Source organism: Mustela lutreola, chromosome 6 (genome assembly GCF_030435805.1).
Source record: "Mustela lutreola isolate mMusLut2 chromosome 6, mMusLut2.pri, whole genome shotgun sequence".
In the NCBI taxonomy this organism is placed as follows: Eukaryota; Metazoa; Chordata; class Mammalia; order Carnivora; family Mustelidae; genus Mustela; species Mustela lutreola.
In genome coordinates this window covers 42,832,263-42,856,976 of record NC_081295.1, presented here as the reverse complement: position 1 = coordinate 42,856,976, position 24,714 = coordinate 42,832,263, and the positions used below count along the sequence as shown (strand labels likewise).

General features: G+C 36.7%; 2 protein-coding genes across 3 annotated transcripts in view; one reads left to right on the top strand and one right to left on the bottom strand.

Annotated features, from left to right (window-relative positions):
• The window catches only part of SLC35A1 (solute carrier family 35 member A1), a 27,416-nt gene extending 3,621 nt beyond the window's left edge, over positions 1 to 23,795 (top strand). The window contains exons 3-8 of the mRNA XM_059177126.1: positions 13,363 to 13,522; positions 13,692 to 13,844; positions 17,761 to 17,827; positions 19,966 to 20,142; positions 20,585 to 20,719; positions 22,858 to 23,795. Of these exons, the coding sequence (XP_059033109.1) occupies positions 13,363 to 13,522; positions 13,692 to 13,844; positions 17,761 to 17,827; positions 19,966 to 20,142; positions 20,585 to 20,719; positions 22,858 to 22,985 (820 nt within the window). The 3' untranslated portion in view covers positions 22,986 to 23,795. The remainder of the gene's footprint in view (positions 1 to 13,362; positions 13,523 to 13,691; positions 13,845 to 17,760; positions 17,828 to 19,965; positions 20,143 to 20,584; positions 20,720 to 22,857) is intronic.
• Positions 23,314 to 24,714, bottom strand: part of RARS2 (arginyl-tRNA synthetase 2, mitochondrial) — a 61,993-nt gene continuing 60,592 nt past the window's right edge. For both annotated transcript variants that reach the window (XM_059177124.1, XM_059177125.1), the window contains one exon: positions 23,314 to 24,714. In XM_059177124.1, coding sequence (XP_059033107.1) covers positions 24,697 to 24,714 — 18 coding nt within the window. In that variant the 3' untranslated portion in view covers positions 23,314 to 24,696.

Sequence of the window (24,714 nt, the reverse complement as noted above, 5' to 3'; positions counted from 1 at the left end):
TACAACAACTTCTACATAACAACCTAGGAGTTTAATGAAATCCTAAGGCTTGGCTTCTTTTAAGACAAATATACAGATATTGGAAGAAGAGGGATAAGGGAACCCATCTCTTCTTTTTAATCCCCCAAACTCCCTGGGAGAAAAAAATTGTGACCCAAGAATGAAATAGGACTGTTAGGCATGACATCAGCCATTTTAAACTGTAGGGTCAAATCACGATTCAGTTGTTTTGTAACTGTCAGGAGTTTTTAAAAACCAATGTACAAAAAACCCACAACAAAACAAAACAGTGAGGCCTTTGGTGTAACTCCGCCATTGAGCTGTGTTCTGTCAATCCACCTGTATTGGCTTTGTTTTACTTTGATGCTTTTCCAACCTTGGAAAGCTTGGTGTGTAGTGTTTCTTATTCTTCAGTTATTCAGTATTATGAGTATGGTCAGTTGTAGTTTACTTTGTGGAAACTTTTTTGGAAGTTACATAAAAATCACAGAAATTTCTAAGAATTCACCAGCCAATCAAATGATGGTGCTGAAATAACAACAGTGTGGAAAACCAAATACTGTACTTGATCAGATGCTCCTCATCAATAATTAGTTGCTGCGGCTGTCACCCACCTAATGTAAAGGCTTACAAGAGAGGCTCTTTTATGAACCTGTATCTGCATAGTACACAAGACCAGGGACAACCAAGAAAAGTAAAGAATTATGACATGCATAGTTTTAGTAGTTGGCATTTGACATTCTATGGCTAACAAGAATTTGGGGGTCAAGAAGAATCATTTAGAGCATACAGAGTTTCTAAGTGGAAAAAGCACCGGAAAAATTTACAAAGCATGAAACTAAATGCATTTGAAATTATTGGATTTTATTTTATTTTATTTTATTTTTTATTTTTTTTTAAAGATTTTATTTATTTATTTGACAGACAGAGATCACAAGCAGGCAGAGAGGCAGGCAGAGAGAGAGGAAGCAGGCTCCCTGCTGAGCAGAGAGCCCCGTGTGGGGCTTGATCCCAGGACCCTGGGATCATGACCTGAGCCGAAGGCAAGAGGCTTTAACCCACTGAGCTACCCAGTCACCCCGAAATTGCTGGATTTTAAAGTGAATATAATTTTTATGGAGAGTATGTTAGTAAATTTTCGTGTGCTTATTCAAAACACATTGGGAGAAACTAAATACCTGCTATTCATAACAAGAAAATATTTTATTTTTTGGAATAAAGAATTTACTTAGAATAGTAAGAATGCCCATTTCTTAGAATGGTAAAAAAGCGAAAGAGAAAGGAGAATGATTTCAGTGTAGGAAGTCACAGATTGATCTTTACAAAATGAAAGGACCCTGCTGGTGCTTCTTTAACAGTACGTGGTGAGACCTTGATAATGAAACTAAAGCCCAGCTATCTGGGAAAGATACCCAGAGAAAATGTTCAGAGTTGGTTCTAGATCTTGAAGGGACAACTGGCTTATATTAATAAGCTGTTAATAACTGTTCCCGGTTGGAAACAGTTTGGAATGTGGAGAAGACGAATAAAATACATGGCCAGACTCTGGGCTGCTAAAAATGAATTGAACAGATAAGAGTTGCAGCAAATGAAAGACCCAGTAACTTTATATTTGTCTTTTTTATTTAATCATGTGAGGTTTGCAAAGAAGTAAAAGATTTTCTAGATACTCTTCATTCTGTCATTTCTTTGTACACTTACTAAAACTGGTAACTTAAAAAAGTGGTTCAGAGGCAAATAGGATGTTATATAGTTTGTCAAAAGTACAGGTTGGATATTACTGCTTTATTTTCTGTGATGGAGAAACTTAAATATCAGAAAATATTTGTGGTAAGAGATTAGATTTTGTTTTCAAATTAGAAGCAATACTTTATCACTTCAGAGAGGATAACAATTTCAGGACATTGTGGGAGAATGTGAAAGAATTATATTAGAAATAACTAAAAGTTTATATCTTAAAAATCTTCTCTTCAGAGAAGAAAAAGAAAAAATTAGATCCTGGTGATAAAGTAAAATTTCTCCCATATTGTGAAAATAAAGTTAATGTCAAAAGTAGACATGTTACCAAATTCTGATTTGAAAATTTTGGAGGGCAGGAAAAGGAAAAAAAAAGCCTGGAACTACTATTTAAATGGAAAGTTAAAAAAAATTATTAAAGGAAGTACAGCTTTCTTCCCTCTTCCCAGTCTTTATCCCTATGATAAAGTGTAATAATTTTATAGAGTTGACATAAATATTATTTCTGAACTTCAGTTTTATCTGAACTATGCAAAGCTTTACCTCATAGACCAATCTTCAGCTGTTTGTTTATTTAGTATAGTCTCTACAGTAATGCTCTTTGCTCAATAATAAATTTAGTCATGGCTAATTGTTAAAGTACATATCTTTTTATACTATGTAGAGATAGGGACAGAGACTCAGGAAATTTCTCGAAATTCTGTGTCTTGCTTATAATTAAGGTTCACTTACAGAGAAACAGATCATTGCCATATCCAAACAATATGTTTCCCTTCAAATATTTTAAACATGGTCATGCTTATGTCTGTTTCAGTGTGTTATTAAAAGATGTAATGAGACAGTCAGGTGCATTCATTTATTCATTCAGTCATTTATCAAGCCCTAGTTATATGCTCAACACTGTTTCAGATGTAAGAAGTATAGTTGCAAACTAGAGGCATCGTTCTGTCCCCATGGAGCTTATAGTCTAGTAAAAAACCAGATATTAAGCAAATAAGTAATAAATTTGTGGTGTTAAGGATAAATAGAGGATACTGTAAATAAGTATAATAGAGGGTTTCCATTTGGGTTGGAAGGCTTTCTCTCTGAGAAAGTTACATTTAAACCGAGACCTGAAGATTGAGTAGGAGTTGTGTAGGAAAAGAGAATAGAGAAGGCAGAAAAATTCTTGACTCTTAAGTAACAACAGCAGCAAATCAGTATGTCTGCAGTGTTGTGAGAAGGGAGTGGTGCTAAGATGAAGCAGGTGAGGTCTGCAAGGTGTCAAGAGGAAGTCCATGCATGGTCTGTGAAGAATTTTGGATTTAGATGCATTTGGAAGTAATAGAATGGTTTAATTCAGGGACTAACCATGGCAATCCATTTAGCTTTAAGAGTCACATTGTTCTTTGAGAGAATGGATTAGAAGAGTGCCAAGAGTTGGAAGTAAGGAAGCTTATTAGAGGCTAGACATAATGGCCTACTAGGACAACCCAGAATGAAGAGAAGCTAATGGATCTGAGTTGTGTTCTGGAAGGAGAATCTGTAGGACTTGGTGGTGGGTTTGGATACACAGTCGATCTGTATTTTTCATAGTAGTTATGTTCTATGAAGTCACCATAGACACTGAAGTAGTGAATATTGATCTAGTGCTCCTAGGGGAAAACAGTGTTAGGTTCCTGGGAGCCTCACGTCACAACATTTTCATCAGCCAGTCAGTATATAACCTTGTTTTATGTGTGCTCCTGTTTAAAGACACCTTATTTAATATATGTTAATCTATTAGCTTTGAGCTCAGAGCCAATAGCACTGTAAGTCATGCCCAAAGAAATCTTATCTAACATCTATTTTCTCTTTAAGGCACATTACAGCTGTCTTGGATTTGGATAGTATGTTTGGGGGCCATTTTAAACAGAATTACCACCAGAAAGCCCCCAAATGTGGAAAACGTGGCACTAAATAGACTACATTTGCTTACAGTATAAAAGCTGAAACAAAAAGGCAGAACGTTGTCTTTTTTTTTTTTTTTTTTTTTAACCTTAGCTGGGAATATGTGTATTAGGCAACTCTCATTTTTGGCCTCTCTGTACTTGTCTGTCTGTGATTGTAAGAGCGGCGAGAATATTGATTTTGGGGATTGCAAATACACTTTAGCAAATAGGCAGATTCACACATACAGAACTCACGCATAATGAGGATCAAGTACAGTCGGTGAGGAAGGGAGGAGATAAGAATCCTATCCAGGTTTCTTCATACGAAAAAACTGGGTAAATACAGTTACTTTTTTCTGAGGCAGGAAGAAAAGCAGATTTTAGGGAAGGGGATATCAATACTTTAATTTGGGGTAGATAAAATATAAAGTTTTTAGTGCCTCTGAGACATCCAAGTGGGCTATGGAATAGGAAGTTGCATGGATGAGTCTGGAACACAGAAGAGAGGTCTGGGCTGGATGTCTTTATCACATTAAGTATTTAATCTCATGGGATTAGAAGAGATTGTCAGAAGAGAGTAATCTCATAAAAGTATTCTCATTTTCAATGCCCTTTAACTCCGTATACCTTAAGGATTCCTATTTCTTGGACCAAACAACCAGAAACCACAGAACCTACATAAAGAGGAACACAATACTGGGTGCAGTATGTTTAGACGAACAGAAGTCAGCTTATTTTAAAAATAACGAGTCTGGTTTGAGGCAGTGTCTTACAGTTTTATGTGTTAAATGAAGCAGACTAAAAGCTTAATTTCAGGGCGCCTGGGTGGCTCAGTGGGTTAAGCCGCTGCCTTTGGCTCAGGTCATGATCTCAGGGTCCTGGGATCGAGTCCCACATCGGGCTCTCTGCTCAGCAGGGAGCCTGCTTCCTTCTCACTCTCTCTGCCTGCCTCTCAGTGTACTTGTAATTTCTCTCTGTCAAATAAATAAATAAAATCTTTAAAAAAAAAAAAAAAAAGCTTAATTTCAACCAAGTGCCCAAATTAGGTAAATTAGAATATTTCGGTCCTAACAATTTAAGCAGAGGCAGTTGCTCCAGAGATGGTTCCTGGTGAGCTTTGGAGATCTAAAGTCTAGTCACTCATCTCTTTGTCAGAACTTTGAGACTGATAAGGGACTAATTAATATAATCTCTGTCTAATAAATTTGACCTGTCCAAATGGATCAGCAAGGTTCCAGACTCATGTTTTAAATGAATGGGCAGTTTCTCAGGATTGAGGTGGTAGGGAGTTTGTATACCTAGGGAATCCTATTGGGATAGAAGTCTTGTTGGCAATGCAGGTCACATGGCAGAGACCCCATTCTCTCTGGTTCTTTCTCTTCCTTTTCCTCTTTCCTGGGGTAGTAGTATTTGAGGTTGCATCCTCTGAAGCATGGGTATTATTTGATAAAAACTTTTATAGTCTGGAGGGTATGGCGGACTTGCTGAAACACTGGAATACAACGGCTTAATTTTAATCTCAAATCTTTTCTTTGCCCAATTTATATATAGTAAAAAATAAATTCTAAGTGAAATTCACTTGAAATTTTCTGTGTGATATGTTTAGGATATTTAACTTTTTAAAGGAAACATAGATTTGCTTTGGTGAGGAGTGCAGTATGTATTGGGGCAGCAACAACTATGGGCTAAATTTATATTTCTTCAGGAAAATAGTAAAAACACATCTTTCAGATTGTGGTAAGAGAACAGGAGGCAGAGAAATACATAGTTTGGTGTGGTCTCCAAGAAAACTGGGCATTAAATGTGGAAAATATTTACTGCTATAATATATAATGTTGTAAGCTAAAGTGCCTAAGAAAAACCAAGAATAGTGCTTCTTTTTGGCACTGTTGTGAAAAATGAGTTCTTGAAAACACAATGAGCCGATATCTAACTTCTTTTCTTTAGAAAGCAAGAAACTACACTCTAGAATACAATCTGTTAATCACTGTCAAAATGTGTTATGTAAAAGGCCAAACATCTTTTAGGATTGCAGCAACTAAATTTGCTGCATTCAGACATTCAGGGTTCTGTTGAGAGTGGCAGGCTGCCACAGCGATGGTGTTACAGAAGCATTCTTTCCTGTCTCCCCTCAAAGGGAAACAGGTAAATACAGCCAGTTTTCATTTTCAGTCTTGTACCTCTCTTTTAGTTGTAGGTATAATTTCATCTTCTGTGATGAGAAATCTTAGGCTGAGGAAAGATTTATTTGCCAAAGATACCTGGAAAGTGATTAGCAGTGATAGGATTAGAAGATGTTCCCTGATCTCTAATTTTCAAATTATAAGTCTTCCAGAACAGTGAAATAATTGAGTAGTTTTTGATTAGCTATGTCAAAGATAAGAATATGGTAGCATTGCTAGACATTTCAGTAATTTTCAATTTTATTTTTTGCTTTTTCTCTTATTTTTTATTTCTGAATGCCAACATTTTGCCCATGCATATTTTATATTCTTTCTCTGTATATATTTGTGCATTTTCCCCCAAACTATTTGAGAGGGAGTTTTATTTTTTATTTATTTATTAAAGATTTTATTTATTTATTTGACAGAGATCACAAGTAGGCAGAGGCAGGCAGAGAGAGAGAGAGAGAGAGAGGAGGAAGCAGGCTCCCCGCTGAGCAGAGAGCCCGATGTGGGGCTCGATCCCAGGACCCTGGGATCATGACCTGAGCCGAAGGCAGAGGCTTTAACCCACTGAGCCACCCAGGCGCCCCTTGAGAGGGAGTTTTAAATAAGATGCCCCTTTGTCCCTAAATTTTAGTGCGTATTTCCTGAAAGCAATGACATTCTGTTACCTCACCATAAGATAGCCAAATTGGGACATCAGTATTTATACAATACTGTTATTTAATTGACAGACCCAAGGTAATTTTGCCAATTGCCCTAATGTCCTTGAGTAGTGAAAGAATTACATTTAGTTATGATATCTCTAGCTTCCTTTAATTGGGGCAGTTCTTCCATCTTTCTGTTTTTCATGTCTTTGACATTGTTGAAGAGCATAGTCTGTATGTCCCTCAGTTTATGTTTATTGAAAGCTTTTTATGATTAGATTTAGTTGTATTTTTTGTTTTTGTGGTCAGAAAGATCACAGAAATGATGTGTCCTCAGTGCATTGTATCATCAGGCATGCAATCTATTTGCCCATCACTGGTAATTTAATTTTGGTTTGATTAAAGTGCCTTCTAGCTTTCTCCACATAAAGCTGTCAATTTTCTCTTTGTAATTAATGAATATCTTGTGGAGAGATACTTCATAGCTAAGTCAATACTATTTTTCCTATCAGTTTCACTTAGATTATTACCCATTGATGTTGCCAAATGGTAATTTCTTAATTCTGTCACTCCTTGTACTTTTATTAGTTGACCTTCTACTCTAAGAAACTTTCCCTTTCTTTCTGTTTCTTTCTCACACACAGAACATAGATTCATGGATTCATTGTATGGGCTGGAATACATTATCATTATTTTGATGCTAAAATTATCTCAGGGCAGTGGGATCTTCTTAAACTGCTTCCTGTTTTTTTTTTTTTTTTCATATTTTCATCAATCTTTGAGCAGTTTATTTAGCATAGGAAGATATTTAAGGCTTATCTTCTACTTTACCTGCCTCAATCCTGAAATCATACATTTCTCAAAGAAGACTTGTTCCTTTTTTTTCTTTTTTTGGAGAGTGATATTTAGAATCACTAAATCACATAAACTAGACACTAGGTGTGCCCGTTGCTTCTGGGGTATCGTTGCTTCTTGGCCCCTTCAGTAGAGGCAGGAAATATACGTATGTGTGTCCATATACACCTATTTCTCTACTTTTGTATGTATATGCATATGTCTGGGGGTATAACATGAGTTATAGATTTTTTGATACCTATAATTCTGATCTAATACCATAGTTTATTTTAAACTTTCCTTTTTCATATTTGTGTACTTCCTTAATGGTGACAAGTCTAGCTTCCATTATCCTTAAGATATTTATTTGCTCAATCTTCAAGTACATACATAGATTCAGTTTCTAACATACAGCTGTAAAAAAAACTAAAGTTCAGTATTTGTATGTAGTTCTTTTTGCCTTTAGTTTTAGAACACATAGTAAAAAAGACTTTCTTAAAATACTTGGGTTACTTCTCTTTTTTGTGTAATTTTGTTATTCATTTTAAAAACTGACAGGTTTTATTTATAATTAATTTTAGGTTTTCCCATGCTTGTTGATTTTACTTATAATTTACAGTAATTTTTGGAATACGAAATTATACTTATTGCAGTGAGCTAGAACCAAAAGAAAAGGGAGTGCAGGGAGGAATTAATGAATGGCTGCTTCAGTAAGATTTAAAGTTTACATGGTCTAATTGGTGAATTTTATTTTATTTTTTTTTTTTTTTTTTTTTTTTTTTTTTTTTTTTAAAGATTTTATTTATTTATCAGAGAGAGAGAGGGGGAGAGAGCGAGCACAGGCAGACAGAATGGCAGGCAGAGGCAGAGGGAGAAGCAGGCTCCCTGCTGAGCAAGGAGCCCGATGCGGGACTCGATCCCAGGACGCCGGGATCATGACCCGAGCCGAAGGCAGCTGCTTAACCAACTGAGCCACCCAGGCGTCCCTAATTGGTGAATTTTAATTACATGTACTTTGCATATATACCTGATATACGCTGTGTTCCACTTAACTTTTTCCCCCCTGCTTAAATATTTTTTCTTAGAGATTGTTCCATGTCAGTTCATAGAAATGTCTCATTCTTTGCAAAAGCAGCATGGTGTTCTATTATATGGATGTATTGTATGTACTAAGCTCTGCTGATGGGCATTTTGGATTTTTGCAGTTCATATTAATTTATCTTTTTAAAGATTCTATTTATTTGACAGGGACATTTATTTGAGCAAGAGAGGGAACATGAGCAGTCTTCCTGCTGAGCAGGGAGCCCCATGCGGGGCTAGGGGTTCATCCCAGGACCCAACGGCAGCTGCTTGATGACTGGGCCACCCACGTGCCCCAAGGTTGTTTGCGTCTTTCTACATATACTGTTGTGCATCCGTATGATTACATCAGATCACTTTTAAATTGAAGAGGAAATTACTAAATCCTGTTTTGGGGGGTTGGGGACAGATTTGCAGTTTGATGTTGCAAAAGTTCTATATGTGATTAAGTTGATTTTAAAAATTCTTTGAGTTATAAATTACCAATTTCTAAGTTATAATCTGATTGAAACATAAAACAGTATAACATTTAAAATATTTTGGTTTTTCAAACCAGTTACTACAGCAGTTCACAGGAAAATTACCAGTTAGCTGTATGCATTACTAAATGCTATCATAGCTATTAAAACTGGTAGTTTTTATTTAAATTTGTCACTTGTGGGATGAAGAAAAGGAAGTGCAAAGCTTTTCCATTGTCTTAGAACAAAGTCAACTTTTTATTGTTTGCTATTCACTAGTCTATAAAGACTGAGTAAACCTAGCAGGATGTGTAAATGTACTATAGTTTGGGTGTGGATAGTAATAAAGCAAATGCATTATGTAAGACTGGAGAAAATATTTTACTCCAGAAAAATTATTATTTTAATTATTTTTTATTATTACCTAGAATAATATAGCCATCAAATACTTACTACATTATAGATTATCCAGTCCTATTCTGTTTCTCCTGCTGGGTTTACATTTTCTTTTTATTGCTAAAATTTGGTTTATATTTTTTCATAACTTATTACTACATGTAATATTAGATCCAAATATTTACTTAACCTTTTAGACTTCCTTTTGTTTCCTTTCAAACTTTCCTACTGTTTGCAGTCACTCTTCCAGAAGACCAGAAATACTGTTTTTCTAATACAGTCTGTAACACTGGGTTTTACATTTTTGGCTGCCTCTTTGTACCCATGTTGTAATGGTTTTAGGGTTATAGGAAGGAAAAATAAAAGTCATGTACCTTGTTATGATGGGTATTGTCCTCAAATAGCCTCATTATTGGTGTTTATATCTAGGCCTCAAAGTCCTTTATGTGAGTTAATCATATTTAACTTTACAGATGATAAGAAATTTATAAATAAGATTTAACTTTAAGCTTATGAGTAACTTCTGTGTTCCATTTTGCACAGTGCCTTGGTAACTAGCCAAAGAATTGATTATACCTACTAGTAGTTCTTGTCACGTCAGGAGCTGGAAGAATGAGGCCTACTTTTTGACCAAACATAGGTCAGAAAGAATTGCTTTCAGTGGTTGTTAGGAAATTTTAGGGTGGGGGCGGCGGTGGGGGAGGCAGCCGCAGAATTTCTTTGGGTAACAAAAGGTTGCACATAGATTCTATAACAGTGATAAAAATCAAAACAAAGGGGGTTGGGGAGAAGGGGGTGGGATTATGGACATTGGGGAGGGTATGTGCTTTGGTGAGTGCTGTGAAGTGTGTAAACCTGGTGATTCACAGACCTGTACCCCTGGGGATAAAAATATATGTTTATAAAAAATAAAATTTAAAAAAAATCAAAACAAATTTTTCAAATATGAAATTTAATGGGAGACTGTATCTAAAGAAATTTTGTATGTGCTTTTTGATTATACCTGCTCTTTTTCTTATCTAGCAATGTCATTTATAGAATTGAATTTAATATATTTAGTTTTGTGGGGGTTTTTTAAAAGATTTTATTTATTCATTTGAGAGAGAATGAGAGAGCACAAGCAAGGGGAGCTGCAGAGGGAGAGGGAGTAGCAGGTTCCCCGCTGAGCAGGGAGCCTGATGTGGGGCTTGATTCCAGGACCCTGAGATGAAGGCAGTCACTTGACTGAGCAACCCAGGCATCACAATACATTTGCTTTTAACAAAAGGTACTTAGTAAAAGATTTGATTTCTAAGCAAACATCAGAGCAGGAAAATGGAAGGGAAAATCGCCTTTGGTTTTTGTGTGTTCCTTTTTAGAGTATATTCAAGGCTGTAGTATATTTAGAATTGATTATTTTTGTTTAATAGTAGAACAGTAAATGACTACTAGTGTTTCTGGAAGATGTGTTATTGTTATTTTTCTCAGTAGTGCTCTTTTTGGGATTCTCTCCTTGTTCTGGGGAGAGTTTGTAGTCTCCCCCCAGGTGGTGTGCGTTCCTTTTCATATAGATGCACCACTGTGGTGCAGAGCATGTTGAATTTGGCAACAGAGGAAGACCTGTAGCGAAGAAGGAGGTATTTTGTTTTCATGACCTAGGCCAAATTTCCTGTCATACTTAAGCATTTTCTTGGGGGGTGTACTACAGTGGCTAGGCATGGGTAATGAGTTTGACATTGTGGACTCTCTGCTCTCCTTCAGAATATGTGTAATTATTCTTGCAGTATTTAAATATGACAAAATTCGGTTAATAACTGTTGATTCTGTTAACATAGTAGAGGTTCACTGTGACTGTTATTAGCTTTGAGTTGAAACAGATCTTTCTCCTCACAGAAATATCATGGTCTTGTCTCTTAAGGATGTTGTGAGCTACAGTTAGGACCCTTTTGTTAAAGACCCTTTTTTGCTGATGATGCTTATTACAAAACTTTTTTTTTTCCCCCAGGAAATTTTCAAGAGGGGAAATAACCACATTAGCTTGTTCCTCCTGAGAATAGTTAAGAGCACGTATAATCACTCTGCATCAAGTAGCAAACTTTCTGTATATTAAATATAGTTTACTTTTGTTGGTATTAGTAAATTATTTCCTGCAAATTTATAGTTACTTCAGTTTTATGGGAATATGCTTCTATTTATTGTCTGTTTCATAAGCACTGATCTAATTTACAAAGAATATTGACCTGAATTCCTTAGCTCCTATTTCAAGTGACTTCCCTAAGTACAAAACCCTTTTTCTTGTTTGTAATTTAGATCTATTATAATTTTTAAAAACCTTTAAAAGTAGATACGCAACCTAATTAAAATAACAAGGGTGAACTTGATATAATGGCAGTTAAAGTGGGAGGGTTTAATTTTTTTTTCATTTTTTCATTTATTTTTTTATAAACATGTATTTTTTATCCCCAGGGGTACAGGTCTATGAGTCGCCAGGTTTACACGCTTCACAGCACTCACCATAGCACATACCCTCCCCAATGTCCATAACCCCACCCCCCTCTCCCAAGCCTCCTCCCCCCAGCAACCCTCAGTTTGTTTTGTGAGATTAAGAGTCACTTATGGTTTGTCTCCCTCCCAATCCCATCTTGTTTCATTTATTCTTCTCCTACCCACTTAAGCCCCCATGTTGCATCACCACTTCCTCATATCAGGGAGATCATATGATAGTTGTCTTTCTCTGACTTATTTCGCTAAGCATGATACCCTCTAGTTCCATCCATGTCGTCACAAATGGCAAGATTTCATTTCTTTTGATGGCTGCGTAGTATTCCATTGTGTATATATACCACATCTTCTTTATCCATTCATCTCAAAATGTTGAAAATAGAACTACCCTATGACCAGCAATTGCACTACTGGGAATTTACCCTAAAGATACAAACATAGTGATTTGAAGGGGCACGTGCACCCAAATGTTTATAGCAGCAATGTCTACAACAGCCAAACTATGGAACGAACCTAGATGTCCATCAACAGATGAATGGGTTTAAATTTTTACAGGTAATATCAGCAATTCTGGATTCTTATCTTATTTAATATTCTTAAAAACTCCTGGAGCTTTGGGGCGCCTGGGTGGCTCAGTGGGTTAAAGCCTCTGCCTTCAGCTCAGGTCATGATCTCAGGGTCCTGGGATGGAGCCCCACATTGGGCTCTCTGCTCAGCGGGGAGCCTGCTTCTCTTCCTCTCTCTGCCTGCCTCTCTACTTGTAATCTCTGTCTGTCAAATAAAATAAAATCGTTAAAACAACAACAACAACAACAAACTCCTGGAGCTTTGACCAGAGGTTGATGATGGTAAACCTAATTGTCATATTCCCAAATCAAACTTGTAATTGTTTTCCTTTTATGCAGTTGTTGGCATGTTTCTTTGAATCTAACATTAGTTGAAAATTATAAAAACAAAATAAATTTGCTAAATTACATCAGTGGACCTTAACATATTACAGCTATTCTGTGTGTGAAGGAATCTTATCGAAAGGACACTGTTGGGGCGCCTGGTTGGCTCAGTTGGTAGAGCAGGTGACTCTTGATCTCAGGATTGTGAATTTGAGCCCCATATTGGGTGTAAAGATTATTTAAGAATAAAATCTTAGGGGCGCCTGGGTGGCTCAGTGGGTTAAGCCTCTGCCTTCGGCTCAGGTTATGATCCCAGGGTGCTGGGATCGAGCCCCACATCAGGCTTTCTGCTCAGCAGGGAGCCTGCTTCCTCCTCTCTCTCTGCCTGCCTCTCTGCCTACTTGTGATCTCTCTCTCTGTCCAATAAATAAATAAAATCTTTAAAAAAATAAAAACTTAAAAAATTAGGGACGCCTGGGTGGCTCAGTTGGTTGGACTGCCTTCAGCTCAGGTCATGATCCCAGAGTCCTGGGATCGAGTTCCGCATTGGGCTCCCAGCTCCACAGGGAGTCTGCTTCTCTCTCTGACCTTCTCCTCGCTCATGTTCTCTCTCACTGTTTCTCTCTCAAATAAATAAATTAAAAAATTAAAAAAATTAAAAATTAAAAATTTTAAAAATTTAAAAATTAAAAAAAAGAATAAAATCTTAAAAAAAAAGAAGTAGATGCTCTTTAATTTTCTTTCTCACCCTTTTGTTTTCAAAGAGAAACTGGTAGTCCTGGTAGATTCAAGGCATCTTTAAGAGAAAATGTCTTGGGGAGCCCCAAGGAACTGATGAAGTTAAGTGTGCCATCATTAGTGTATGCTGTTCAGAACAATATGGCTTTCCTAGCTCTTAGCAATCTGGATGCAGCAGTATACCAGGTAAGTGGAGGTAAAGGACAACGAAAAGTGCAGAATCTTAAAACATTTTATGGTTAAAAGATTTTTATTAATGCTTTATCACTTTATATTTTTCTCCATAATTCTGTTAATATCAAGTATTTGTGTCAGAGACTGTTATGCATTCATCAATTCATTGTTTTGTTTCTAGGTGACCTATCAGTTGAAGATTCCCTGCACTGCTTTATGTACTGTTTTAATGTTAAACCGGACACTCAGCAAATTACAGTGGATTTCAGTTTTTATGCTGTGTGGTGGAGTCATACTTGTACAGTGGGAACCAGCCCAGGCTACAAAAGTTGTGGTAAGAAACCAAATGCTCCCCAGAACTAAACTAGAAGACTTCTTTAATAAGTCTTGTAACACTTTAGACAGTCACATTGATGAATGTAGCACAATTACATTTCTTTGACTGAAAATAACCTTTGCCCTACAGATAGGCTTTTCTTGTTTTTACTCCCTTATGATAATGAAAGATAATATGACTCATTGGTCTTCTCTGCCCCCTTTAGTCTTCTGGAGGGGAATATGCATAAAATATGTTAAGAGATGGAAGGTACCTTAATATAACCAACCCCCTTTGTTTTAAGGGGACAAAATTAAAGTCAAGAGAGGTAAAGTAACTTGTCCAAAGTTACACACTGAACAGCTAACCTGTGACTAGACTTGTGCCAGTTTCCATAGTTTGTATGTTCAGAACTCACAGGCCTCTTTTAGACATCTTGTAAAGAATGCTGAGCAAGGTTTTCTCCATCTAATTTTCATCTCTTCCCTCAAGTTTTTGTTTGTTTTTTTAATCTTTTTGTACATACTCCCACTGTCAGTGGTAGGGATTATGGGGTAGTAGAGTTTTTACTGATAATCAGTAACTAAAATAAGGCCAAAAGTGCCTTCCTAATTTTTAGTTTGAGTTAAATGTTAAGTTACATACCTGATCTCTTTTTAAAGTGTAACATACTTTATAGATTATTTTCCCAGAGAAAATTAGGAAGTGGAACTCCAGTGAATGACCTTTTTGGAGTTTCCCTCTACAGCCAAATACTCTTTACCTTGTAGCAAATAAAAGACCACAGTTCTCCTGTACATATAAGGAGACTGGGGAGGAACAGAAAGCTTGAGGAAGTCTAAAGCCTAAAACTAGGTGGAGGTCCCCCTCCCACCCTAAAAAATGAGGTTTAGATGAATATTTATTATTTTGACATGATATTTAAACATGCATATATTCTTGGTGGTATTTCAAGATAGTGACCAAATATTCACTGCACATTTAATTCAGTTTTAGGCCCTCAGAGAAATAATTTATTGGGAAGTAAGGCAAACAGAAGTTTAATATGAATGTTAACACTTCACACCGTTAGAAAAGATGTTAGGTCTATGTATACAGCTAACACATGTGAAAAGCTCAGTAAGCTAAAGCAGAGTATAGGGCAGCTTTCCTACTTTTGGGCCACTATAGAAAATTCTTTCATATTTTAAGTGAAGCGTAGTTTCTTGTAACTGCCTTATTGTTTTTTATTCTTTTCAGAATACCTCAAATCCCTTTTAGCTGTATATGATGATCATTTGAATGTTTGAGGACATTGTCATACCACCACATTAAAGGTTGTAATCCAAGTCTTTTTTTCCTCCCCATTGAGGCAGCTTTGTTTTTTTGCTTAAGATTTTATTTATTTGAGAGAGAGAGAACATGAGGAGAGGCAGAGGGAGAAGACAACTCCTCACTGAGCAGGGAGTCCGACACTCAACCGACTGAGCCACCCAGTTGCCTGTTTCTTTCTGTAATAGAGCTTCTAAAGATTTCTTGATCTTTGGCTTGCCTCAGTATTTACCTTGTATTTCTCTTCTAGGTGCATTCATTTGTTTTTGTTCCTCGGTAGTCTTAAAAACTTCCCACTGTCTCTAGATGTTGATCGAACAGTGTGAGGTATAACTTGTGAAGTCCCTCCTTTGTTCTGAATACTAGAGACTTGTTAAATTAGCCTGTGGGTTTTGCGGAGAGGATAGCCATTCCTTAACTGACTATACACAAAGTTGTTTCACACACATATATTTTATTGCTAATGTGTTATGTGCAGTGGGCTTCTAAATAAAAATGCAGGATACTTTTAACTTATTAAGCATATCTTGTTAGTTTTGGTTCATTGTTCAGGTCTTTGAGGTCTTTCCAGACTTTATTATCCATTATTAGGTTTTTTGCATGTTATGTGTTCTACAGATTTGAGAAATATGTCTAGGTCTTCCCTGAAAATTTAGGACAGGACAAGAGTTCTGTGGCTATACTTTTAGATTTCTCTTTAGCTGGACTTTTTTCCCTCTTGCTTAATAAACCTTCCCTCTCATAGTTTTTAAAGGGCCTCCCAGGAATTTGAGGGTGCATTAGTTGAGGCTGTTCTGGCTTGAGGTCTCTTAAAGGTTATAATCAAGATACTGGCTAGAGGTGCAGTCAACTAAGACCCAAGTGTGCCTGGTGGATATTTCTAAGGGAGCTCATTCATATACCTGGTACGCTGGTATTAGTTGTTGGTCTAGCTTGATTTTATTCTGTTAGCACTTTGCTGTATGAGAATTCACTCAACTCTAAATAGACTTGTACGGCTACTCTCACTACATTTGTCTTGTTCACAAAAATACTATGTAAACCTGTCAGATTTCTTGCAAAACACTGTCTTATGGGATCCCCTCATCACTTACACTAACCAGGAATCCCTTCATAAGAAAATTTGGTATGTCTCAGTTTAGGGAAGCCATGTTGTGTTCCAGTGGTGGCCATTAAACTTTTTTTTTTAGAGAGAGCGCGTGTGTGCAGTGGGAGAGAGAGAATCTTAAGCAGGTTCCACACGGGGTTCAATCTCACCACACTAAGATCATGATCTAAGCCGAAATCAAGAGTCAGACACTTAACTGACTGGGCCCCAGGCATCCCCATTAAACTTTTTAAGTTAAGTCATCTGTTCTAGCATTTTGCTGGTAATCTACAGTAGCAGTAACAGCTGCAGTCACTTATTACCAAGCTTTCTCTCTCATTTAACATAAAGCGATACTCTCCTTTATTCTGAATAAGGTATGTTCTTGTCATAGTATAGTCATGTATCTCAACTCTTTAGTTTCAGTGTTACTATTGAGATAGTATTTATTTCTGAGAAAAGACTGATGAAAGCCCGAAGATTAGTTTAGGGAAGAAAGAGGAAATAAACTTGAAATAAGTTAGGGCACATACACATGTATCTTTTAGCACAGAATTAGGATTATATTTACTTGTCAATTTCTCCTATCCATGAACTACTTAAGAACCAGAACTGTGTCTCTTCATTTTTTTCTTTCCTTTTTTTTTTTGAGAGAGAGAGAACACAAGTAGAGGGAGCTACAGGCAGAAGGAGAAGCAGGCTCCCTGCTGATGGGGGAACTCCAGCCTAGGACCCTGGGATCACGACCCAAGCCAAAGGCAGACACTTAACTGGGTCACCCAGATGTCCCTATCATTTTCCTTTTTTTTTTTTAAAGATTTTTTTATTTATTTGTTTGACAGAAATCACAAGTAGGCAGAGAGGTAGGTAGAGAGAGAAGGGGAAGCAGGCTCCCTGCTGAGCAGAAGCCCAATGTGGGGCTCCATCCCAGGACCCTGGGATCATAATCTGAGCCGAAGGCAGAGGCTTTAAACCACTGAGCCGCTCAGGCGCCCCTATCATCTTCCTTTTTATTCATTTAGTATATAAGAGGTATATCTGGTACGTAGCAAGTAAGGTGTTAGCATTTGATAAAAATTCAGTAAAGTAGGAAAACTTAAAAGTCATTATGTCATCCTGTTACAGATATAAGGTGTTAGGGAATAAATGAGGTAAACTGTTATCATTTCCATGGTTGATGCTATCAGGGCCCTGAGTTAGGGTGGTGGCAGAAGTTAAAATTAAGAGGTAGACTTACTATGCAAAATGCTGTGCTAGCTTACCTCTTGCTGATAGGAAACAGGCACACGTGTTCTGGTAAGTATTCACCATGGCTACAGTTTGGGGGACACATGTTGTATCTTAAGTGCTTTGGTTAATCTCTGGGATGGCCTTTTGTTTGTTTCTGTTTTATTCTATAGGATACTGTGTCTGATGTGGCATATCCTTTCCAGAGAAACATAACACAGATTTTTGGATTTTTGTAGCGTTTGTTTACTCTCTTAGATGAATTCTATTTGTTAGTCACTAATAACTTTCAAAACATTATTATTGCAGGTGGAACAGAATCCCTTATTAGGGTTTGGTGCTGTAGCTATTGCTGTATTGTGCTCAGGATTTGCAGGTAAATCATAAATGTATTGTTTTAGTCTGTTAAAATTTTTAAAAAACATTAAACTCTAAATAGGGATCTAGTTTATCTTATTTCATCGTAACAACTTTATTCCCATAGCCTTATTCTCCTACTTACGGAGTTTTGTGCCAGTTGTTTGTTACTTTCAGGAAATACGTGGAATGGCAGTGTTTCGGTTCAGACCTCAGTCCGTATTCATACTTAGTTACCTAAGAATATACGTCATGCTTACCATCCTCGGTCCAGCTAAGAACCCAAAAGTAAATGAGCAGAGACTTCTGAAAATGGAGGAAGTTAGCAGTGAGAAAGCTTAAGTACCTCTTTCCATTTTCCTGGAAGTGGCACTTTCTTCAGGCAAGATTCCTTAAAGGGTCTATGTTGCCAGCTCAGTATCTGATTTTCCCTGTTAACCTCAGGTTCTTCCTCTGCTTTAACAGATTAGGAATTATGGAGTAGGGAGAAAAGGGGGTGGGGTGGGGTGGAGAACACCTCAGAAAGATTAACACATACAAGTAACAGCCAAAAAGGGAGGGACGAGAACCAGAGTCACTAACATCAAAGTGCAGTATGTGTTTTAGAAATAGTTCCAACAGAGGAAAGCCTGAAAGGTTTTTTTTTTTTTTTTGATTTTTAAGAAGATTTTATTTAGTTGACACAGAGAGAGGGAATACAAGCAGGGAAGTGGGAGAGGGAGAAGCAGGCTTTCCACTGAGCAGGGAGCCCAATACAATGGAGGGCTCGATTCCAGGACCATGGGATCATGACCTGAGCTGAAGGCTGCCACTCAACTGACTGAGCCACTCAGGTGCCCCTGAAAGTTCTTTTTAATAACGAGTGTATTAGTTATAGCTGTGTTTTTATTATTAATCTTTATTTGTGCTATTTCAAGAATTAGGATTCTTTTTACTTTTGACTAGGAAAGTAGGCGGGATATGGAAGTGAAATATTGCTCTATGTGTGATAAGGGAAAAAAATCCAAGTTCAAGAATATACTTAATGATAGCGTCATGCTAAATTTGTATTCTAGGAACCAGCAAATTAGAAACAAAAACTAAGTTACCCAAAAAATAATGCGCTACTAGACTTTTGGCACTACTCTGAATAAATAAATGTTTGTGTCCAGCATTCTATTTAGTTCAACCTTTCAATACACAACTTCGGAAATGGTGGGTGGTTTAATATCCCTTTATGCTTGGAGTAACTGAGCAGGTAATAATTAAGTGGGTTTCCCAGATAGAATATTAAAACATGGGAATAGGAATAGCCATTATGTTTATTTCCATTTTCTGATTTTGTTTAACACATATTTATCAAAAAACAATCTTGTTTTTCATTAGAATTTTTAGTTGATTATTATTTGGCAGTTTTTAAGTCTGTAATTAACATGGTATTTTTAATGAAAATCTTTGATGTCCCCATGTACCCCCTAAGTATAAAGCTTAGAGCAGTGGTATGTGATTTGGGATATATGTGGTGAGGAGTCATTTGCTCTTTTGGAGTATCTGGAAAACATATGGACCTCAACCCCAAGAAAATGTATGGAGACACAAAATGTATTACTTATGGAGTTTGTGGTCCTTCTGACATTGTGTATGAACTTGGCTTGTGGAACTATACTTTAAAGGAAAATGGCTTCCCCTCAGCAAGTTTTATTTAAATTTCATTTTGGTTGTGTTACTCTGAAAAAATCCCAAGTGGTGATTATATAGGTTATTTTGCAGAGTTTTCATTACTGGGTAGATATTACAGGGATATGATTAAGAAAATTGACTCTAATAGTATAGTTTTCCAGCTGACCAGAGCAAGTCTATTATTGGTATTTACAGAGAGCTGCTGTGATCTATCTTACTGCTATAATAAAGGCAGAAACTGTTTTTAATAATTTGAGTCTCCTGTTAAATGTGGGTTGGAAAGTTTCCTTGGTTATTAAATTTAATAGCTCTATAAAAATATACATTGCTAATGTTTTATATGCCACGTCACAACCAACAAAATAAATATGCTTTTGAAGTTTGTTCCCTGAACCATATACTTTGTATTATCATACCTGTTATTGTTATTCTAAATGAGAGGCATTTTAAATTAATTTTTAGTAGTTATCTTTAATATTTGTCTATCTTTTTTTTCAGGAGTATATTTTGAAAAAGTATTAAAGAGTTCAGATACTTCCCTTTGGGTGAGAAACATTCAGATGTATCTATCAGGGATTGTTGTGACATTAGTTGGCGTCTACTTGTCAGATGGAGCTGAAATAAAAGAAAAAGGATTTTTCTATGGTTACACATATTATGTCTGGTTTGTCATTTGTAAGTATCCAGGAATTAAAAGTTCTGGGTAGTCCTCTTTTCAGAAAAAGTTGTGTTTTAAGCCTTTATAGCATTTTGAAATTATTCCTCTGATACTGTGAACACCGGTTTGAAAATGTAATTTTGGTTTTATTGACTGACTTTTGTGGCATAGCTATCCCAAAGCAATTTTGCTTTCACAATCAAAAGTATCTAATGTGTTAGCAATAAATGTGTACAATTTAGTAGTAGACCACATAGCTCTCTGGGCATGTGAAAAACAATGTTATTTTGTAGGAACCATTACTCGATTTTAGTACAAACTCTCAAGATGGCTACTTGCAAGGAAAATAGTATTTTCCTAGGTAAATTAGTATGACATCTCTGGGGGTGAAAACTGCCTCACGATCATAGAATGTTTCATTATTTGAGTGTTAAGATTTTATTTCTTTGTGTATACAAGTTCTTGCAAGTGTTGGAGGCCTCTACACTTCTGTTGTGGTCAAGTACACAGACAACATCATGAAGGGCTTTTCTGCAGCCGCCGCCATTGTCCTTTCTACTATCGCTTCAGTGATACTGTTTGGGTTACAGATAAGTATGTCTTCGTTTGTATTTGAAGTTTTTAACATAGAAGAGCTTCCCACTTGTTGATTCAATTCATCTATTCTTAAATATGGCAGTTGGTCATATAGTGTTTACCAAAATTCTTTCTTTAGTTTCTAGTTGTATGGGACATGGATCAGCAGTACTGAGGTAGCTGCAGCGGTCTGCGAGCTTATGCTGGGGCGGGTGCTGGTTCTACTGAAAGTGAGAGGGCTACGGAGGAGTTCTTTCGTAGTCAGGAGCTCCCCATTTCCCAGGTTTGAGATCCAAGACAACTTGAGTACTTCTTACTTCTGGGTGAATCCAGTGTGGTTAGGTATGCGGGGAAATGAGTCCAAGGACTTCACTGTAACTGCACTACTGTGAGGAATCATTCCCCAAACAAGGCTCTCCATGATGAAGAAAGAACAGAAAATTCTTTCATTTCCCTGAGTTTGTACCTTCCTAACTTTTGGACGTGGGTATAAATTAGTTTGAAGCAAATTCCAAATCTTAATTAAAAATCTGTTTCATTTAATATGTAATTAATACAGATTTCATTACTGTAGATGGCATTCTGGCACCTTCACAGCGCTAGTCCTTCTAGTATATATTCCTGTAGCCTGCACCCAGCATTAAGTTGGCTTCTGAATTGTTTAGGCAGTGATGTTGATTTAACATTCCATGGTGCCGTAATAATCATTTTCTTTACTGATCAGTTATACTCAGTCTGTTAAATATTGATATTAAAAAAATAAATATTGACCTATATTTATGTTTGATTTTAAAATTCATTCTTGATATAAATGCAAATAGAGGAATGCCAAGCTTGTAATCTCAAAAAACTATCTTATAGTATGGTTTACTTCCTGCCTATACCATTTTTTAGTTGTGCAGCCTTGAGGAAGTTACTTCACCTGTGGCTTAGTTTCTTCATCTGTACAATGGGACTGGCAGTATCACCCATCTGCTAGGGTTGTTTCAGGTGAGGTGTTTAGAATGGTGCGTGGCACATAGTAAGTATTCTGTAGGAGGCCAACCACTTACCATTCCAGTATCAGTATTCATAGGTCCTTTCATAGATGTATTTCTTACCTGACTTGGATGAATTTTTAATTGTAGTTCTGATCCTTCCTTAGCTTAACAAATCCTTATGCTTTCAGTCAGTGTCCTTATTGATGATGGCCAAGGAAATTAACTAGAACATCTTAGCAGTCTTCCTTTTTTTTTTTTTTTAAAGATTTTATTTATTCTGGGTGCTAGGGGTGGCTCAGTCATTCAGCCTTTACCTTATGGCTCAGCTCATGATCCCAGGGTCCTGGGATCAAGCCTGCATCAGGCTCCCTGCTCAGCAGGAAGCCTGCTCCTCCCTCCCCTACTCCCCTTGTGTTCCCTCTCTGGCTGTGTTTCTGTCAAATAAATAAAATATTTTTTTTTTTTTTTGGAAGATTTTATTTAACTGGACAGAGAGCAAGCACAAGCAGGCAGAGTGGCAGGCAGAGGGAGAGGGAGAAGCAGGCTCCCTGGTGAGCAGTGTCTGACATTTTATACATAAAATGCTTACTTGGCAAGTTTTAGACAAGCTGTAATTTCTTATCCTGATTTTCAGGATTAGGAATTTTTTAAAAAAATCTAATAAAAAATGGATTGTACTCAATAAATCACCACCTCATCTCTTATTCAGAGATCTTCACTGGTTTGAGTCATTGGTCATTTAATCTGGAATTCTGCTCAACCACCTTTAACTCTAAACTTCCGCAGGTTTTTAGTACCATGGAAAAGCCATATTACATTGCTTTTCTTTAAATTAGCATATAGAGAAGTTAGTACAGTCTTTGTCAGTGGTCCAGGACAGGCATACCTGTGTTCTTGAAAAGCATGTAGTCAGTCCCTTGATTGTTCCTTTTTTTGGGGGTAGGTAGGGGTGAGGGTAGAAGAAGGATGGCCTGAGGGATGGGTAGCTAGAGTTGATTATCTTTCTAAACCTTACCATCATAAAAATAGAACACTTAGATCTCTTTCCCAAATGATCTAATGCTACAGACCTATAACTGAAAGATTTCAAAATTTAAAATTGATTATTGTTATATAATTTTAAGGACACAAATACATATTAAGCCTTTTTTTTTTTTTTTCCCCCATTCTTTTCAGCACTCACCTTTGCCCTGGGCACTCTTCTTGTATGTGTTTCTATATATCTCTATGGATTACCCAGACAAGACACTACATCCATCCAACAAGGAGAAACAGCTTCAAAAGAGAGAGCTGGTGGTACGTGATTTCAGCCTCAAAAGAGATTCCTACCAAGACTAAAGAAACTATCTGCATTAAACTAGAGCCTTAAGTCAATCCCAGAAGATAGCTTAAACAAAAAAACAATATGTTAACTGTGTCATAAGAATTAAGAGGAAAACTATCTGAGTGAATTGCTATAAAGATTTAATGTGGCCTGTTTTGGGTCACGCTGTTTTGTTTTAGAATGAAAGAATTTTATTATTGTACATATAATGTAAATAAAAAGTATGGGGAGGTGTGGTGTTTAAAAAAAAAAAAAATCACGTGAGGATAACAATATTCAAGGAACAAGGTTTGGGACAAGGTTAAAGGTTCAAGTGCCAAAGCCATTTCTGTACGAACTGTTTTATTGTTCTGGTACCAGGGGAGAAGGACCATTCCCTCCTTGTTCTCCAATTCATGTACAGTATTTCATCCCAGCAGCAGTAATGACCTAGCTCTTTTCTTACAAAAGATAGGCAAAACCAAGATAGGCTAGTTCAGAAGCAAACTGAATGTGTAACTTCTCAAACTGAATCTATTTCATAATGCAGACAATGACTTCTAGGTGGTGAATGAGTACTCCTGTAAGTGCTGTATTTGTGCCATTCATTGTCTGGATTCATGTTTCTTTGCGGTTAGATGATCTACTTTTCTTCAAAAAATATTTCTAATGTCACTTTTGTACTTTTTTTTATACAGTATGTTTAAAACTATTGGGCTGTCAATAATTTGTGAAATTTCAGTGTTTTTAAAAAATTTTCTATAATGTTAATGGGAAAATTCAGCAATAAACTTAATTTATTTATATGAAATCTGTATCACTTTTTGTATTGTGATTATAACCATTAAGAAAATGCAAAATGTAAAACAACCAAAAATATTAAATTTTTTTTTTCTGTGTTGGAATTTTAGGGTTCTTTGGTTGCATATAAACCAACTCTGGACTGGCCTTTGTCAGCAAAAACCGGAGTTTATAACAACGGCAATCGGGGCAGTAGGACTCTGGACTGCAGGAGATAATGTACAGTCTTTTCAGGGAGCTGCTTTTGGAAACAGTAGGCCCTAATCTTCACTGTCCCTATGTCATTTCGCTCAAGATTCAGAGAAGTGAATTCAAATGAGGTGGCCACCACAGATACGGGATATGATCTCCAAACAAGGGGAGGAGGATACAGGACAGGAAAAACATGTCCCAATTGTACACTTTTATTCCATGGCTGGTTTGTGCTAAGGAAATAATGATACTTGGAGTAAAAATCAGTAATCTGGAAGCTAACATATTTAAAATTGAGACTGCGTGGATGAGTCTTTTCTAGGACTAAGAAGGTGTACCACTTGCCAATATAAAACTGTCTTCATTCAACTACAGAAGTGTTGGTTCATGCTAATTTCCTTCTCTATTTGTAAAAGTAGATTGTCACTAATATTCAGAATACTTCTAGCAGCAGCATTTACAATAAATGGTAGCAGTCTGAATGGAAATAGTGGCAGATGAGGATGGCCGTACTGACTGAACAGACCGCATCAACTTATGTTACCTGAACAAATCACACAAAATATCCTTGACCAATATGCAGGTACATGAAAGAAATGACCTACGAAACTTCATTTCAAATTATGGTTTAACTGATGGGACAAATTTTTATAAAAAGATCCTAGTACAATATGTGTACAAGTAATTCCTTGTCATTCAAATCTATTCGGTTTCCAAGTTCATGCAGTAAGAGTTAC